Source organism: Anolis carolinensis, chromosome 3 (assembly GCF_035594765.1).
Source record: "Anolis carolinensis isolate JA03-04 chromosome 3, rAnoCar3.1.pri, whole genome shotgun sequence".
In the NCBI taxonomy this organism is placed as follows: domain Eukaryota; kingdom Metazoa; phylum Chordata; class Lepidosauria; order Squamata; family Dactyloidae; genus Anolis; species Anolis carolinensis.
In genome coordinates, this window is record NC_085843.1 from 229147940 (window position 1) to 229168505 (window position 20566).

The 20566-nt window shown below is 36.8% G+C and overlaps 1 protein-coding gene across 1 annotated transcript in view; it reads right to left on the reverse strand.

Moving 5' to 3' along the window:
* The window catches only part of cfap58 (cilia and flagella associated protein 58), a 113154-nt gene that overhangs the window by 79979 nt on the left and 12609 nt on the right, over positions 1-20566 (reverse strand). The window contains exons 2-8 of the mRNA XM_008106607.2: positions 20073-20354; positions 13713-13861; positions 12205-12361; positions 9793-9987; positions 7604-7741; positions 6086-6245; positions 2139-2221 (exon numbers count right to left, since the gene is read on the reverse strand). Of these exons, the coding sequence (XP_008104814.1) occupies positions 2139-2221; positions 6086-6245; positions 7604-7741; positions 9793-9987; positions 12205-12361; positions 13713-13861; positions 20073-20354 (1164 nt within the window). The remainder of the gene's footprint in view (positions 1-2138; positions 2222-6085; positions 6246-7603; positions 7742-9792; positions 9988-12204; positions 12362-13712; positions 13862-20072; positions 20355-20566) is intronic.

A 20566-nucleotide genomic window follows, 5' to 3' on the forward strand; every position in this document is an offset into this window, starting at 1 on the left:
GTCTGATCTTGGAAGTTAACTGAGTCAGTCCTGGTTAGTACTTTGATGGATCAGAGGAAAGAATGGGCAAAGCCACCTCTGCCTAAGTAATCATGGGGTTACCATAAATCAACAAGTAACTTGAAGGCACATACACACACAAGAGAGCTAATAATGGCTGACAAGAGCTGCAACCCTGAACACCATTATTATGTTACTGAAATCCACTTGCAATCAATTAACTTAACCATCCCTTAACTGTAACAATACAACAGCAAAGAACTTTTATTTTCAATTTCTATCTGTCAAAGATAGATTTAGTTTCCAACATGATTTCAATAATGTTTTTTCATCTTCCACCCTATTCCCGATACCTCAGAGGTCAATTACCAAGCTCAAGACAAAGCAAAATGACAAACGTATTTCTGGGCAGACATAGCACCATAAGAAAGAGGTTTTGAACTGTATTAGAAATTCAAGGACATAAATTATTTTTGCACCTGAATAACTTTTGACCTTTATGAGAATGATTTGCCTGGCTTTATTGAAAACATTCATTCATTCATTCATTCATTCATTCATTATTTAACATTCATTAACTAACAAAAGTAAAAATGCCTTGATTCTTCACACTAGTGCTTCTTCTCTAGTTCTACCTTAATATATACATCTATTCCCTTTTTCTTGATTTTCATCTCCATACACTGTGATGTTTATTCTACCTTTCGCTTCCATCCCTTATCAAGAACAGCACCATTTCATTCTTATAACTAAGGATTTGGCAAGCCTGCAGAATAAAGCATAACATGGTCCTCCGGTGAAAGGAATATTGCAACTTGGCCACAACTTTATCTCTAGGGAACCTCTCCATCTTTGAGCTCTCTTCCCAATTATTATTTCTCTTATCACCTGCCCCATTGCATTTTCTTTGACGCTGGTTTTCCCTCTCCTCCACCCTAGTTTGAAGAATTTGAAGCCCATGCAGTCACTAATTATTGTAATTCAAGAGAAAGACCAATGGACACATAATCCCTTCTATTATTATTGTGTGGCTTCAAATCATTTCCAACATAAGGCAACCCTATAGTGAACTTATCACAAATTTTTATTGGAAAGATTTGTTCAGAGTGGTGCTGGATTTTCCTTCTTCTGAAGATGAAAGAGTGTGACTTGCGCAAGATGGTACAGTAGGTTTCCGTGGCCAAGCAGAGCTTTGAATCCTGATCTCCAGAATTGTAGTCCAACACCCAAATGACTAGACTTTCTCAAATTAATCTGTGAAGATTTGGGAAAATAATGTAGACTTTGGGAAAGTAAAAAAAGATGACATTCACTGTGTCCCAAAAAAATGCTCTATTGGTCCAAATAACATTTCTAATCAATACCACCCACATCATTTTTAAAACAGCTGTTAATCTTTTTCATTCAAGTTATTTTTTTTTAAAGCTTGTACTTCTCACTGAGATCTCTTTTATACTAAATTGTATACAACAATTTCAGTTATATAAGAGACAAAAATAGAGAATGCAACTTCCATTAACTACAGTGGGTCTTGTGGATCCAACAGGCTCTGAATCTGCAATTTCCACCAACCACATATTGTTGCATCCTATTTATAAAATGGCAATGAACTGAATACAAATGTGCTGAAGCATCCACATGTGCATTGCTGTCATTTAATACTATAGGATCCATTCTTCAACTTTTTTGGCATCCACAGGGTGTCCCGGAACCAAATTCCAGCAGATCCAAAAGGGCCACTGTTACAACCACTCATGAGGCCTCTTGTAAGGGGCTATAATGTTATTGTTTCATATCATGAATAAGAACAACTGCATTATAACTGCAATATAAAAATCTATTTGATCATTTATCAGTTCTTCAGACAATTCTTCAACAACAAAAATCAGTGAAACCTTTCTCATCATGGGCAAACAAATATTTTTCTGCTGAACTGGTAAAAGACTGGGTATTTTTCGATCAAATACCATTTTTCGTGCATCAAAACTCGTAACTAAAGGCCAAGCTGCTTCTAGCTTAAATGTTCTTCTTAGGACCCTAGAGTGTTTATATAATTAAATGAAAAACTAAAGACTGCAGGTAGTTTTGGATGAAAACTGCTGAAATATCATTCTCCAGAGACATATGTATACCCTTACCTTGTTTAATATGTCCCTTTCTCTCACAAGTTCATCTATAGCTTTCTTATCAATTTCTGCTTGCTTTTTGGCAGCTTCCAGCTCTAAAAAGTACAGAGGGAGATTTTAAAGCCTGTGTTTCAAGTGCAGAACTTGGACAAAACAAGGTATTAGGGAACAGTTTTAAAAACCTCAATTAGCTTACAAAACTCATTATCCCACATGAAAACTTTAATAAAAAGAACTTGCATTGAAGTATTACAGTGTTTTGATGCCCACTTTCAAGATTCCATTTCCCTATGTACCTATCTTACATTTTATTCATTTCTAGCACTCAGGCACCCTATGGCCACTGGAAATGTGCAGTCCTCACTGGATTTTTTTCTCCAGGTGAGAGGGCTTCCCTGAGATACTTTTCTAAATAGTTTTTGTGCTCCTGTAATCCTTGAAGTTCCCTAAAACCAAACCCTCCCTCTTGCACGATTCTGGCTGCCTCAGTAAAAACGCTGACCAAGATATTCTATTAATATTTCCAACTAAAACCTGTTCCGAAAAGAGGACACATAACACTGATGGGGAGATAGGTACAAGACCTTGCCACAGGTGATAGCTCTACCCACACATCTATTCAGGAAATGTCATCACAGGACGTAATCACATCCAGAGCTGGCCCTAGGTATTTTTTCAAGTGTAGGCGAACAGAATTTTGGCATCCCCCCCCCCAAACCAATCACTGAAAAATAAAAGCATTGGATAAGCGAAAATGTTGGATAATAAGGAGGGATTAAGGGAAAGCCTATTAAACATCAAATTATATTAAGATTTTACAAACTAAGCACCAAAACATCATGTTTTACAACAAATCAACAGAAAAAGCAGTCTCGACTGCGCCCCCGTATGTTTTGCGCCACAGGAGACTGCCTAATTTGCCTCATTGTTGGACCGCCTCTGATCACATCATCCACAATATTCGAGCTACTTTCACTTGATCATCCTCTAATATGATATATGGTATCCTCTGTCAACAATGCTCTTCAGCAGTCTGCACTGAGCAAATAGTCCAGTCTGTGTGCCAGAGGATAATCATAGAATCATAGAGTTAGAAGAGACCTCATGGGGCATCCAGTCCAACCCCCTACCAAGAAGTAGGAAAATCATATTCAAAGCACCCCTGACAGATGGCCATCCAGCCTCTTTTTAAAAGCCTCCAAAAAAGGAGCCTCCGCCACACTCTGTGGTAGAGAGTTCCACGGCCGAACAGCTCTCACAGTGAGAAGTTCTTCCTCATGTTCAGGTGGAATCTACTTTCCTGTAATTTGAAGCCATTGTTCTGCGTCCTAGTCTCCAGGGCAGCAGAAAACATATATCAGACAGTTGGAATGGGAATATATATTTAAAAACCAGTTGCAGAACACCTCATTTTCCTGGGCATTCTGTCTCTGGCCTCAGTACAGCTGTCTTTGAATGTAAAAACTACAAAGGAAGACTGGAAAGAGAAACGGCAGAACTGGAATATATCCACAAATTCTAGTCCATCAAAAGTGAGATGAACAGAGAAAGTGGTTTCCTGGCACACTACAAATACCACAACGCTCTACCCCCATGAGGATCTCTTGGCCAGTTTATCACATCTTCTCTCTGGTTCCCACCCTGCATCACACTACATTCCAATAACCCTCTCCACTATTCATATGGTTATCTATTCACCTTGGCTTTAAACGTGTTTTTGCCTGCCTTTGTTCCCCAATGACCAGAGTTAAAACCCCAAGTGTCATATCATCAACATATCAACAAGCTTTGCATTTTTACTGCTATTCATACACAACCACTCATTTATACCTATAAAGGCATGTTTCTAGGCACTTCACTCGATGCATCTAATGATGCAGACTTAAGTCTATGAAAGCTTTTGTTACCTACTTAATTATCTCAGTCTCAAAGATAGTACAAGATCCTTTTTTCCTACTGATTCAGACTGACATGTTCCAAATGTTATGGTGTGAAATGCAGCAGTTCTGTCATTTTTTCCTGAATTTTTCATTCCTTCTCACCCCCTGGTATCTATCAGTACTTCAAATTTTCAGCTAGCACTGCAATATTAGTAAATAATACCTTCAGTATTGAATGGGATGTTTTGAGTTATATCCCCACTCTATTCCTAAATATTTTTATATTTCCTCAAAGTATGGATTTTCCCACTTCTGCTAAAACCTCCATCTCACTTGTGGGTTGTGCAACAAAAGTCACAGACACATATGGCAAGATCTTGCACTTATCTCCCCATCTGTGTTGTGTTTCTTCCTTTTGGAACAGGTTTTATTTGGCTACATTAACAGAATTTCTATGCCATGGTTCTTGCTTAGGTAACCAAAATGGTTCAAGATTTTGGTTTTAGAGAACCTCAAAGATTTCAAAAGGACAAAACGGATTTAGAAAAAAAAAATATCAGGGAAGAAACAGAGGCAATGCCAATGGTCTAAAAACGAAATCCAGACTCAAAGAGCAAGAGGTACTTGCTGCTTTCTGTGTTCAAAGGTTTAAAAAGCAAATTGAGATTGTTAAAGAGGAAGTGTGAAAAATCAATTGTGATTTGCTAGTAATTTCATTCACTATAGGTTAAAAAACAAAAATGTAAATGGTTACGTAGCTATGTAAAAGATAGAAAAGGATTAATTATACTGAACTGAATTTTGATTCTGAGCATAGAGCCAGCCAAAAGCAAAATAATTAAGGAGATAACTCAGTCAAGTCCCACAATTGAACAAAAGGAAATCAATATCATTTTCTCAAAAGTAGCTTACTCAAAACATAAAAAACATGTTTCTGGTTTCAGAAAGCCAGGTTAGACATTCTAGACTTTGTCTTGTGTGAAGAACAATTCTCCTCAGTTTAATCTGTAAATATGTGCGTATATGTTCCTTCAAGCTGCTTGTCAACTTATGGAAACCTCATGAATTTCCTATGTCTTTGTTAAGTAAGGAATACCAAGAGATTGTTTTGCCAGTTCCTCCCTCTGAAATACAGTCTACAACACTTTATATTTGTTGGCAGTCTCCCATCCAAGTACTAACAGGACTGACCCTGCTTAGCTCCCAAAATCAGATGGTATCTGGTGTCTTTAAGCTATCTGTCCTAGCTATAAAAGATGTCAAAATGCAGCAGCTAGCAGCCTGTTAGACCTATGGCAATGGAGTCGGAAAGCACTGCTACACTGAACCAGTCCCCAAAACTGAACATGGAACTTTCAGTGGTTAGGCTGAAATACAGTTCACAGGTAGAATCAGACATTTCCCCAAAGAACAGTTACAAATGCTGTCTGAAATAACAATTATAGCCATGCTGAAGTAAATATATTGGAAATTTATCTAAATGCCTGTATGAACATGCCATTTTCTACCAAATCCCCACATTTCTGGCACTGCAGAATGTGAGTAATTGAAATTTATCCACACTTAGAACTATGTTCAGTCATATTCAATTGGTAAGGAAAATGTCTGTCCTTTTTCATTGGATGCCTAAACTTTATTTTTAAATGTTCGATTGGAGTTTTAAGTTACTGCAATGCTACAAATATGCAGAGTGGAAAAATTTCATTAACATGCAGGTTTCTTATTTGGGATAGTGTCCTCATTTTGCCCTGTCTTCATTTTTGCCCCCATTTTGCCACCATAACCACCCCAATTTTGTGAATTATTGTTGTTGTTGTTGTTATTTATTTATACCTCACTTTTTCTCTCCACAAGGGAGATTCAAAGTGGCTTAATGAATCCCAGTCATTTTCAGCACTTTCAAGTGGAACTCGGGAACAGAAACATTTCAGAACCCCTGTATTTCAACAAAAAGGATATTCCACAGCATGATAGATGATGAAGAGATCGATAGATAGATAGATAGATAGATAGATAGATAGATAGATAGATAGATAGATAGATAGATAGATAGATAGTCAGTCAGATAGGCAGATCTACCTTTCTCTAACCCAGATATATGGTTTTTAAGAACTTCCTTTTCATGTTCAGCATGTATTTTTTGCTCTTCTACAGCACGTAATCTTCGTTGCATAATCTCTCTCGTTTTGGTAAGCTTTGCAATCTCTTGACGCATCTGAGACAGCTCATCTTCTCTTGCCTAGGGAAAACAAAAGAATAGGAATGAGGACACAACAAAAAGTATGTTATGAGACCTATAGGTCTAATCACTTCCACAATCCATTTGTGTAAAAGAATATGACTTGCCCAGGTCACACAGGAGATTTCCATGATCAGTCAAGGATCCAAATATTGATCTGTGCATATATGTGTTTGTATTTAAGGAAATAAAGGAGAAAAAGCATAATTCCTGGAAAAGCCTGAATTAAAGAGAGGAGAATTGCTTCCTTTCCTGCCCTGAGTTGGATGGAAGATATACTGGGATGGTGGTGGGACAAAATGAGAAAAGGAGCAAACAAAGTAAGTGAATAAAAAGAGAGAAGTTCAGCTAGTTAGCAGCGTAAGTTCAGTATCTCTTATCTAAAAATCTGAAATGCAAAATCCAAAACACTGGTGGATGAGGCAGTAACATCTTGGCTTCATGATGATTCAGTATTCTCAAACTTTGTTTTATAAACAAAATTGTTTTAAAATTTTAATATTTAAATTCAGACTATGTGTATAACAGTATACATAAATATTCCAATAGTTCATTTCCCAAACTTATGCTACAATTAATATTTTAACCTTCTGCACTAATTTGTTTGCAGACTTCAAGTACGGTTATCTATTTCCACAAGAACTCGAACCTCTGTACTATATCAGACCCAGATAAACCTTTTCATATAACTCCAGTAAATTATTTTCATTGTTTAACCAAAAGAAGCCCTTGAAACACAATACCTCATCATCAAATGATTCCCTTTATTTAACAGAATGGGCTTTATTTTACCAAAATTCAATAAACTATTGGTTTCCAGTCTCCTTCTTTAATATAAGCCATTATGTAATGCAATATATGCTTTTGAGCAGAGGAGATTAGATGAAACAGATGAACAATGGCAATATCTTTACACAGTGACTTTCATCTCAAGGATAAATTGACCTACCTTTTAGGAAGGCACATCAAGGATGTCACAAAGGTAGTGGAAAACAACAAAAAATTAGGGAACAGAAATAAGAGATTTTTTTTACTGCAAGAGTACATTATTTGTGTGGAAAATACTACATATGAAAAAATGATGCTATCACTTTCAATGGGTATCATATATTTAGTGCCAAACAACATAAATATGTTGCAACTAACAGACATTTTGTTGCAACCCTTGGGAGAGATTTAATTCATATTCTTGCTTTTGCAAAAATGCCTCAACGTAGCTGTGATTTGCTTCAAGGAAATCCTCCACTCATGTCAAAAGATCAAACATTCAGTTATTTGAAACACTAGAGTCCTATATATATAAAACAATCATTATATACGATGCTGCTTCTGAACTTAGATTGTCATTTTCAACTTACTCTTAGTTCCAGGGTTTTCTGCTGATTCTCCTGTGACAGTTGCTCAACAACCAAAATGTGCTGGTCATTGTCTTGCTGGAGTTTGGCGTTTTTTATTTGACATTGATCTAGATCTTTCTGGAATCTTTCATTCTGGATCTATGGGATTGTTACAAAAAACATTTAATTTAATCAGACTATTGAACCTACATGGAAAGCCTAATAACCCCTAAAGGTTTTCCATCTTTCCTTCACATTTTGTTCTGATTATCATATTAACACTATATTTCAATGATATTTCTATTTATGATTTGCCAGTTACAATACACAGCAATGCTTCCTGTAATCATTGCAAATCAGCAGGAGAGTCAAGTGGTTTTAATCAGGAGCAGTAAAAGGTGAATTTTAGTAAACAAAGTTTACATTCATATTGAGCAATTCACAAGATATTTGTTCAAATGGCAGAAAGATCTAGGGTTTATTCTCTGACATAGTTGACATATTAAAATAAATTACAATTGGAAACATTTTGAAAAACATAATACAAAATAAAACTTGTTTTCTATGACAGAAAAATCAGATCACTTAAGAGCTGAACTGATAAAACACAGAACACACTCAAAGTCCAAACTATTTCTGGCAATGGAAAGAAGATAAAGAAAGCAGCATACAAACCTTATATTTTACTATTTTGTTTTGCCTAACATATATTCAATTGAAGAAGTTACCATTCACATACAAGGGGGAATAGGGGTAATTCGTTATCTTTCTGTGATAAAATTATTATGCACAGTAAATTTTGGAAGCAAAACAACATGTAAGTGCATCCAAATTAGCAACATTCCAAGAGTACAAATAACCACATTAGAAATGGCTCTCAGCTATCATCTAGAATGTGTAAACAGATCCTCACATCCATCAAAAAGGCTACATCAGGCTGAATGTTGTTCACCAAAATCACCAAGTTTTCCATTTAAATGTGTGAGTGCACTGAACTTGTGATTGATTCTGCTGAAGGCTTCTACTAAAATAACTAGTCACCTGCATCATTCAGGGATTGGTGGGAATAACCCAGTCTAAATTTGCATGATATATGCACCTCCTTTTCTTTTTTCTTTTCTTTTCTTGCTACAGGAAGGATTGCTGTACAACTACCTAAGCTCTTATGCTGTTCAGTAAAATTGTTTTGCCGCATCAGGGGAAATGAACCAAAAAAAGCAAAATTAGTTTCAGAAGACCAATTTCGTTCCTGGCCAGAAAAGTGCTAAGAAACTTTGCACTGAATCATAGCGACTATATCTGAGCATTGTTTGTACAAATTGAGAGTTGATTCATATGATTGCACTACCCTGAGGAAGCTGTTACTCCCTTCCCACAAATATGTCAGTTTATGCTGATTTAGGTTCCATTAAACTATGCTGGCTCAGTCATGTATAAGCTTTGCACACATATTGAACTCAGCTTGTGTCATGATGCCATAAATGTAACATAGCTGATTATTTAAACGAGAAAATAGTCATTGTATAGCCAATTTAGCACAACCAGATACAATGGTAGAACAGTTTCATCCATACAACAGCCGGATTAATTCAAAGGGGGCAATAATCTGTCCCTCTTCACTCTCTTAACTGAAAATAAAAATTATGGGTAAATGAAGGAGGTAGAGTAAAGGGATAAAGAAGCCAGGAGAGTGTTTTATTTAATAAATGTCCGAAGTACTTCAGTGCTTTACTCCTAAAATTATTTTAAAAGTACCCCAAAATGAAAGAGAGACTTACAAACTGGAAATTTATCCAAGACTAGCTTTCTTAGCTCCTGTTTTGTTCTTAACCCCCGAGACTAGCACTATCATGATCAACTGAGTGGCTGGCTTTTTAATTTTCTCTTGAATCTTGTTTTCTTCTCAGCCATCACAGATACTTAAATAAAGATATTTATTCTACCATTTCCAGTATTGTTTTCCACTTTTTCTTGTCTAATGTCTTCTCATTTTTATATTTTCTGGAGAAAAGGGTGTTACCACATTTGGACAGATAGGCAGCAGAATTAAAACTGATAGAGAAGGGGCAACGAGTCCTAATGGATTTAGCAAAAAGGAATGTTGACTTCGGCCAGTCAAATGGAAGCCAGCACTTGTGGATTGCTTCTCGTGCCATCCCGAGAATGAGAAGTGGCCTGTGACAAATTACTTTAAGGCCCTACAATAATACCTTTTGCTCTTTGAGCTGCTGTTCAAGTTTCAAGAGATCCTCTTTGGTCTTATTCATATTCTGCTGCATTGTCTTCATATCAGTCAATTTATTGTCCAATTCTGTCTGAAGCTGTTTCAGTTCCTTCTCCATTTTGTCTTTCTTTCTAGAGTCCCGTGAAGCTTCATTCTGACGCATCTGGATTTCCTGTTGAAGCTGCATTTGCCACAAAGCAAAAAGAAACAATACTCCATTTGTCTGTTGGTACAAAGCATTAGTAGCTATATACTCACTGAAAGATTACCTCAACATTATTTTACATAAAGTAATTTATATGTTGCAGTCACCTCCAACCAACCAATTAAGATTTTGCTTAGACTTATTATTAAACAATATCAATCCTACTATTAAAACATTTTCCTTAAAGTATAGAAGAAATGGCCATAATACTGGCTGCAGGGCCTACAAACAAAGAGAGGGATGAAGGAAATAAAAAGATGAAGTTAAGATTTCAGATAACCTATGGAAGTGACAGTCACTTAACAGAGAATACAAGCCTAGAGTCATTCAGAAACTGTATCTGATAGGTTTTGCTTAATGAAGACAAAGAAGTGATGGGAGAAAAGAGTACCATTCCAGGAATGGAGAAAACATAATAACACCAGCTATTCTGAAAGTGCTGAAAATCATCCTGTGAAGGGAAGAGCTGGGCAAGTCAATCACAGCTCAGGAAATGTTGTGAAGGGCGTTGTGGGTGAAAATAATGTTATAAAAACAGATATGTGTCGTTATAAGATGCCAGACAGGGTTTGGACTATTCAAACAAGGATTCTTTATTTATTTTTATTTTCTATACTTCTCCCCCTCCCCCTTCTCACCCCAAAGGGGACTCAGAGCGGCTTACAAATTGGACACTTCAATGCCACATTGTAAAAATACAGTATATAAATACATAATTAAATCATAAACAAATAAAATATATAACTAAAATAAAACTGTTAAAACTAATAAAAACATTGCCCTAAATCTGTGGTCATCCTTCATGCTATAGGCCTCTATTTCAAATAATGACCCCAACTTTAAAATGGGCTGATTTAATAGCAAAGGATGAGAAAGACATGGAGATGAAATGGTAGATATAGGAACTGCTAGGCAGAAGTGGCCACTATGTGATCACTAAACAATTGTTAGTCAAAATCCAGTGCTGTTTTACAAGCTTTTGGCTGCCAGTCTATTGCAAATTTCCAGGAAAGAAACAGCTATAATCACTAAGCAAAATTAGGGTAACAGTTTCTGACACATTGTGAAAAAAGCCCAGCTAAATCCCACATTTTAGATAGCATAATAATTGCTTTATTACTGTATATGCTCATATATAAGTCTAGACATTTTTACTCAAAAATTTGTCCCAAAAAACCTGGGTCAACTTATCCACAAGTCAATGTAAGTACTCTACCCAAACTCTTATTTAAAAAGGAAACATACCCTTCTCTGAGTGGTGAAAGGCGAGAGCTTAGTTCACACTGGAATAATTTAAAAGAAGCAGAAACTCATTCAGCCCGCTATTCTCTTTGCTACAATGTTACTTCTGGGCAAGAAAATGGCAACAAGGCAGCTGGCAACCAGAGGCAGTGTCAGCACGTTCCCCTCTATGCAGAATGGCCCTCAATATCTATCCACACAGGTCATATCAAAATCCATAATTTTGCCCCCCAAACCTGCCTTCGACTTACACATGAGATTAAATTATATGCACGTTTATAGCAAGTGCAGTACTTAGTTTCTCATGGAAAACCACTGACATGAAAATAATTGGCGGTAGGATGAGAGAGACAAGGAGAGAGAAGGATCGTAAGAATGAAGCAGTGGGAATCTAAACAATATGGAATCAAGGCTTTCATGGCCGGAATCACAGGGTTGTTGTGTGTTTTCCAGGCTGTATGGCCATGTTCCAGAAGTATTCTCTCCTGACATTTCACCCACATTTATGGCAGGCATCCTCAGAGGTTGTGAGGATTCCTGCTATAGATGTGGGTGAAACATCAGGAGAGAATACTTCTGGAACATGGCCATACATCCAGGAAAACATACAACCACCCAGTATGGAATCATATATATATATACAGATGGAAGTGACATGAATTAAACTAAAAAAAAAAAAAAATCAAAAGCAGAATAGATAATCTGGTGCATGCAAAGTGGAGAATGGTCCTAAAGAATTAATAATTCATAAACACATATGGATCCACAATGTTCCTTTGTGACTATGTAAGACAGAGAGAAAAAGAACTCAATGGAAGACATTATTTATTTTTGTTGATGATGCCATGTCATTAACAACCTCTCACTAAGGAGCTGGGAAAATTTTTGGAAACAATAGTTCAGAGATAATCGGAAAGAGTAAGAAATAGAACAATCGAGGGTTTCACAGACCTGAGCAATGGTGGAGTCTGTCTCAAGTTTGGTCTTTTCTGCCTCTTGCTGCTGATCTGACATATTGCTTACATTTTCACGTAACTTTACAACCTCTGCTAATAATTGGTCCCGTTCTTTTGTTACTTCCTCTTTAAACTTCAGCAGTTCCCGCATGCTGTAAGAAAGAAAAGAAAAGATCCCAGTTAGCAGTGTTCTCAGAATGAAGCGCTTTGTGGAAAATAGCAGTTAAACATTACTGGTTTGCAAGTCACTCCCTCCATTAGCCCAAAGAAATTATCAATTAAATTATATATCTATTGAAGCTATAAAAATACCCACATTGTGGTAGAAATATATGCACTTAATAGAATAAATAACACCTTTGAATATTTTATTCTTTTGTTCAGTTTCTGCTTTAAATAGAGATTCCCCCAAATTATTATAATTTTAACCATTGTGCTCTACAGTATCCTCACTGAATGTATTATATACTATTATATCACTCAAAATATATCTGGTCTTGTTGGAAATTAGATTTTAGAAACAAAGCAGGGCCAAGTCTGACTAAGACCTGAATGAGAAATAATCTGAGAATATAAGGATTTTCCAGGTACAGTAGAATCTCACTTATCCAAAATAAACAGGCCAGCAGAATGTTGGATAAGCAAAAATGTTGGCTAATGTGAAGGGGTTAAGGAAAAGCCTGTTAAATGTCAAATTACATTATGATTTTACAATTTGAGCACCAAAACATCATTTTTTACAACAAACTGACAGAAAAAGCTGTTCAATACACAATAGCGTTATGTAATAATTACTGTATTTATGAATTTAGCACCAAAACATTGCAATGTATTGAAAACATTTACTACAAAAACACTGACTACTAAATGACAGACTGCATTGGATAATACAGAATGTTGGATAAGTGAAGGTTGGATAAGCGAGACTCTACTGTATTACTAGAAAAGAATCTTGACTCAAAGTCTAGAGAGCTGTCTGGGTTGACAATATTGAACAGTAGGACCAAGGATCAGACTCAATATAAGACACTTTACTATCTGTCTACATGTTTGTCTCTTTATTACTTTCTTATAGTATCTTAAGTCAAATCCCTTTCAATTTTAGTAGGCTTGCACAAGTAACCTATGGCATACAGTATACAAATTACAGTTCAGGATCCAAAGAAGAAAACTAACTGCTCTTCTGTACAAAAAAAAAACACTGAACAAAACTGGTATGTGAGTTCTATCATAGCTTCTCTGTAAAAGGAAAAAAATGTACATGGTAGGGAGGGACTGTTAAGCTACAGTCCCTCCCTACCTACAGCCCACAAAGATGTTTATCACCTCAGGCATACTGGTGAAATAGATCACAATGTGTACCATCCACTCTAGAGGTGGCCAAACCTGTTTCAACAGTAATCCAAGATAGATTTTTCTGCACATATTTTTAAAAATCTATTTTAAAATAGGTTAAATGAGAATAAAGTAACAATTTCCCAAACTCACCCAGTTCCCACTCACCTATGCTCTTGACCCAGTGATAACCCAGATCCTTGCTCCACTAATTTAGTCAAGCTCACGATTTCTTCTTTAAGAGTCATGATTGTTTCTTTTGCTTTCTGTTCTTTCTCATAAGCTGCATCTACCATTTTCCAGGCCTTTTCAATCTCCTAAGAATGAGAGAGGATACATGATGTTTAATCAGTTTTTCTACGTCTAGAATTTCATCATACTTCTTTCCCAGTAGGTAGTTCTCTTTGGTTAGCAAGCAGACCTACTCTTAAATCACCTAACTGTTGTTGTTGTGATCCTTCAAATCATCTCTGATTTAGGGTGACCCTAAAGCATTTGTGAGCAAGTTGTGTTGCTCAGAAAAAAAAAATGTTCCTCAGAAAATCACGTTTATACATAATTTTCTAAAGTTTCCTTATCATATAACCTGCTTTACTCTTTAAAAGACACATTGATATTGTTCTGACTACAAAATGTTTACATCCAAAAGAGATTAGACATGAAAAGGACATATATATTAGAAAATCTGTCCAAATTAGCAATGTTTTTGATGCTTCAATTCTTGTATGCTTCCTGTGTGCCTTCAAGTAATATCCAACTTACAGAAACCTTTGGTGAACCTTTCGCAGGGTTTTCTTGGTAAGATCTGTTCAGAGTAATTTTGATTTCAGCTTCCTCTAAGGCTGAGAGTAGGTTTCATGGTAGAGTAGAAATTCAAAGTCTGGTCTCCAGAGTCATAATCCAAAACTCAAATCACTAGACCACACTGGCCCTCTTTTGTTCTCATCTATTCTTAGGCAGCCCTTATAGGGATAATAAGCCAACAGCCTTTTAAGAGATGCAAATAAGGATTTCCTGAGCAGGGAGAAGCCCTTCAGAAGGCAAGGAATGGAGCCAGAGGAGAACATTGCAAAGGTTTACCTTTCCAGGTCAGATCAACCTCATGTAGTAGCTGAAAGATGAGCAATTATGCTCTCACTAAGTAAGTGAGCAGAATGCCCATCATGCCAGATGAGTCTGACAATCTTGTAAACTTGACATTATCCTCCCCTTTGAAAGTACCACAATTACAAAGCTCTCCTCATTGATAGGTGAAAGTTGTTCATTGAGGGGTTGGCAAATTCGGGCAAGTGCATACTTTTCTGGTGAACTACCTGGTCACTAATGTAATACAGAGATATATTATCACTGCATGCTGGTTGAATTAACTTTATAAGACGTAACCACTAATATTCTGAAGGAACATGTGCCAGTCTGCTAGCAAACCTTGAACTACAGCTGCTGGGGAACCCTGGCTTTGCATGCAAATGACTCCACACTAATAATAGTGGTGGCAAAATTCATATTTCATTATAGAGTGGGATGACAACCATGTCTAAATGATCCCAGCAGGTTAAGCAGAACCAGCTATTTTCACTCAGAACAAAGGCCTTGTTAGTCCACTTTAAGAAGTCAACGAACAAGCTCACAACTGGCAAGAGATCAGCAAAAGCAGGGCCTCATGGAAGGCAACAAACTAGGGAAAGTAAATGAAGAACTGGTCAGCAAAAGCTTACTCAAAGGACTCTCTCAGATTCTCAAGAACTTGCCTGAGTGGTTGGAGAAAATGGGACCTTGCAAACAATAGACACTTATTTGCTATGTATCTTCCACTTTCACTGCAGCTTCCCAGAAAACACTGCAGACCCAGTTCAAGGTGACAGACAGGGAAAGACAAAAAGATTGGTATTCATCCAGAGAGCTTTTCAGCAAACTGAAGAATTAGGATTGGAAATTATTCCAACCAGAAGATCACAGCAGCAGCAGAGAAGACACTAAAACCAGTGTGGGACATCTGTTAAATGCAATAAGCCCAACATGTCTGCTTATGATGATATGTCTTCTTCAACTGAAGAGGAATCAACTGGATGGACGATGAGCTACCAATACAACTACCTCTGCCCCTGGAAAATATGTTCTCAGGCAGAAGAAAGTCCAAGTACTGGTTGCCCTGGTCTTCCATGTAATATTTGTCCTTCTGCTCACGCACTACCAAAATAAAGCACCTACTAGTTACATGCAGGATTGGTAGTCATGGGTTTTGATGTAGAAGTCGCAGTAGACTGGAGTATCATATGTGCATGCTAAAGAGCATGACGGCAAATCTCCAAATTTAAGAGACATTTTTGTAAAATCACAAAAGGGAAGTCCTCTCACTGGATCCTGTAGAAGGGACTCCTGACTCTTGGGCACAGTCAGATACACCCAGGAGTCAAACTTTTGTGGTTTATTACAGAAGATGTTACTGTGTACACTGATGGTCAGCAGATTGTGTAGAAAAGGAATTTCTAGGGGCTTGATTTTCCTTGGGCTATTCTCAATTCCGGTAGCTGTAATTCTTCAGCGGAACATATTCACTAATAGGATTATGTCCTAGTATAATAAAGAGGTATTGGTGAAAGGTATTCACCAGAAGTCCTCTCAGAAAGTATCATGCTTCTCATGCCCACAGACTTGAATTGATATGGTTACATCTAGCATCTCTTTACTCTGTATTTCCCTAATGGAATGCACTCATTTAATTAGGGTCAGGAAACACAGATCTGTATGAACAATGGTTATGGATGCAGCTGTTTAGAAAGACAGGTTCAGATCTCCTCTAGTAGCAATGTGGTACAGAGAAGATCCAATGTTGGAAAAGAAACAGGTTGTGCATGAGTTTAAATCCTTGTTAAAAGTCCTCTTTGAAGGACTTTGGCAGTGCAAACAGACTGGGGTCAGGTCCAGTTCAGAGGACTAAAGGTCCTGTCTCACCCACATGTGACAGCAAAACTAAAAAGTTTTTTGTAACCTGCAAACGTTCCACTGCTATCATCCCAGAGAAGTCCCTCGGAAAGCAGGCTGGGTTGGCTGGGACTATCAGATGACAATCAAGCTCATGCTAAGACAACACTATACAGTTATAAGTTGTGACTTTTTGTTCTCCAACCTTAAGGTGAACATTTGTTGTTTTTAGTGTCCAGTCTAATCTCTTGCTGCTTGGTCAGATTCTGAATTTGATTTTAAGTAGCATTTATCACTTGATTAAGGATCAGTATTTCTCAAAAATAGATGAAGGTTAATAAGATATTTCATAGAAATAGGAAATAACGGGGTATCCTTGAACACTACAGTTCTAAAGCAAGCTATACCAACATGTTCCGTAAAGCAGTTCCAAAGAATCCTCTTTCTTTTTAAATTTGGCGACCTAATGAAATGCTGTTGAAATACATTTACAAAGATTATTGTGAGTCTTTTCATCTGCCTAATCAAAAGGTCAAATCAGTTAGCCTCAAACTTACAATACTGCTTGGATGTTTATTCCCAAAGACATCCTAATGGCACCACTGGAATACTTTGTACACAATGATTGCTTAGCTCAGCTCCAAAGAGCTCCCTTTCTCATTGACACAGTTAATGGAATCTGTACATTCAGATGAAGGACAACATATTAATACCCAAATGGCATTCCTTTTTTGTCACTGACTTTGGCTAGAGTGTGACAATGCACGATGTTATTAAAGTGTCCTGTTGTTTGTTCCATTTCAGATTTTAAAAAACATAAGGCTGCTTCTCTTTGAAACATAAAAGGACAAAGAATTATTAGCACCATACATTTTATTTAAAAACCAATCCACATGTGATTAATTAGAGATATTAAAAATGGCAAAACCCGTTAGATAATTACAAAAACTCTGAACATTTAAACTTGTGATATGTCCTTGATTAAAATGTAAGGTAAAGGTTTCCCCTGATGTTAAATCCAGTCATGTCTGACTCTGGCGGTTGGTGCTCATCTCCATTTCTAAGCCGAAGAGCCGGCGTTGTCCGTAGACATCTCCAAGGTCATGTGGCCGGCATGACTTCATGGAGCGCCGTTAGGGTTAGGGTTGATTAAAATGTAGTTAACCTATTCTTTTGCTAACTTCGTAGCTACTTTAACACAATAAAACTGCTATATTGTGAATACTAGCTGAGTAGCTCTGTGTAGTTAGACATACTGAATAGTAGCTATGCAACTATTTTATCCCTAAGTTCCAGCTCCAGCCATATTTCCTATGCAATATTTCAACTCACTTCCAAGACCTTTGCTGTAAATAAAACGCATTGTAAATATGCCCAAATTCTATAGTCTGATACAAGAACGTAGTAAAGTAACTACATCCCTACTTCACCAAATACTGCTTCAGTGCATTTGGCCCACATTTTGAAAATTCTCATTTGGTTGTGCAGATTGAGTCATTTAAAATATTTTTGGAAAAAAAGTTATAGATTAAGTTAAAATATTTCAACAGTAATTCTGCTACCGTACATCTTTCATGAGTTCACTTATTATGTGGTGGTTCAGTTCCATACTATGTCTCATTTATAGACTCATAAGAACAACCCACAAACACCAAATGGTTAAAGGTTTCAAAACATCATCATTTCTGTGAAGCAAAAAAGATAAGACAACCTATGTAAGATCTTAAACCTCTATAAGCAGATACCCATATATAACATGAGCCCATGACACAAATTACCTCTAACTCAAGTAATATAGCAGATGAGCAATGTCCGACTATTATTATTATTATTATTATTATTATTATTATTATTATTATTATTATTTATATGCCACTTAAAAGAGACTGAAAGTAGCTAAAAATAAACTATATATACAGAAGGGCCCTACACTATGCCCCACAACCATCTCAGCTGTGGTTGAATGATAAAAATGACACAGACTTCTTCATTATAATAGGTGAGATTTGAATCTACACATCTTCCGTTATCTGCTCATTTTTATTTTGTTCAGTCTTCCCAATAATCTCCTCCTGGTTTCTGCTGATTATAACTTCTGTTTGCTGGCTTTAGTGGAAGATGGGAACTTAATGTTTGCTACATTATCATTAACTATTTTGTTTGTTTCATTTAGACAATGAGATTCAAGGACTACCATTGTTCATAATGATGCTTATTGCATGATCATCATGATGGTAATGACAAAAATTATTATCTGAAACATTCAGAGCTCATCTTCTAGTTTTGTCACAAAAGCTCAAGGGCATCTCACTGTCCAAATTAAACAATCAGTGATATCTTGGTAATCCTAAATGGAAGCAGGAACAAAGGGGTATACTAGCCACCCCTTCCAAGGCCAACTCATGCTACACATAACAAGAAGTAAAAGGTTGTGAGCAGGTTCATCCTATCTTGGTACTTTAATCTTCCATATTCTTCCCCCACCTGTATTCATTCCATTTGGTGTTGATATCAGGCTATCTATGCCCAAACAGCTTTCTGTAAGGATAACCAAATATCTGGTGTGTATGGCACTCAATGGCATTACACTATTAACTACTATATTTTATTGCTATAAATGGAAAGAGGCATTTGTTGGATTCTCTGTCTCAAGTATCAAAATAACTTGATATGAACGTTGGACTTCTTGACTTGAGGGGCTGTCATCATCAGCCTCAAACAGCAACATATTAGGCCTCAAGCAATGATATGTCAGTAAAAGAACAACACTGTGCCATTATTGAAGATGTTGGGTTCTTCAAGCTTGCACTGGAGCCAATGAAGTTCTTCCTGCAGAATTTAAATGCAGATGGAATGATAAAAATGGATGTAACATGAGTTACAAGTTCTGCATCATAATGATAATTTTCACTACAGGAGATTCAGATGCATTTTCCAGTACTACCCATCTAGTATGGAGGTGTTATTTCCTTCTTACATAAGGGACCGCATATTTGGCATAAAGATAATCTAATATCAGTGAGAGTATTAGATAGCATTAATTTCTTTTTCTGCCTCTCAGATCTCTATATGCTATACAGTAGCTGGAACAATGTAGTTTCCCCCAATGTAGCACAGGGAAGGGTTAGCACCCCTATGGTGTTTATTTTGCTGTCTGTGCCCGGAAGATTCTAGCTCACTTTCTGTTCCTATAATAATTGGATTACAAAAAAATTGGTTTGTTGTGGAAACAAGGATTGGTGATAAAGTTTCAGTGAAGACACCCTTTCCCCATGATAACTCTTCCAGGAGTGAATTTCCCTTCCTAGGGGTAGATTTCACTCACTTCCTGTTGTCTCACCCCGCCATTCTTAACTATATCAGATGTTCGTAACTCGACAACTGCCTGTAAAGACTTATTGAAAGACTGGAAACTTTTTATGGACTTGTTAGCAATAAGAAACCTAACAATGTAATTGCTTGTCATTATGATACTACATCAATCTATTAGATCATTCCAGAATCACTCACAGAAGCAGATATTTTTTAAATGAATCCTCTACATTCTAAATGGATCCCCTACAGTTACACATTTTCTTATCAAGAGACATGATTTCCTCCATTTACCCTTTTCAGTGATGCGATGGTTGTCTGATCATCCTGGGAAAGCTTCAGAGCAGTAGCCACTTTAGCTGAATTCACCACAATTTCTGCATTCAATTCCCTGCATTTTGCCATAAGACGCTTTTCATTCTCATAGGACTTTTTCAGTACTGCATGAAGCTTCTCATATTCTATACGGAATTTTTCCAAGCTTTGATCTCCTGTAAGCTCATTGATGACTTCTTGGAAGTCTTTTTCCAAGGCTTCAAAGACATTTTCTTCTATTGCAGGCCTGTCATATCTTTCCTGGATAAAAGGAAAAGGATAATTTATCAGACAGTCACCAACGGCATCTTGACAAAGATAATGACTTATACCAAGATATTGGCACAATAGCTCCCAGGTAACCATCTTTGATTAAAACTTCTATGATGGTACAACTCTGCCTCCACCATATGACACTTAAATTCCATTCTACATGAAATGCACAGCCCTTTTAGACAAACAGATTTTCTTAA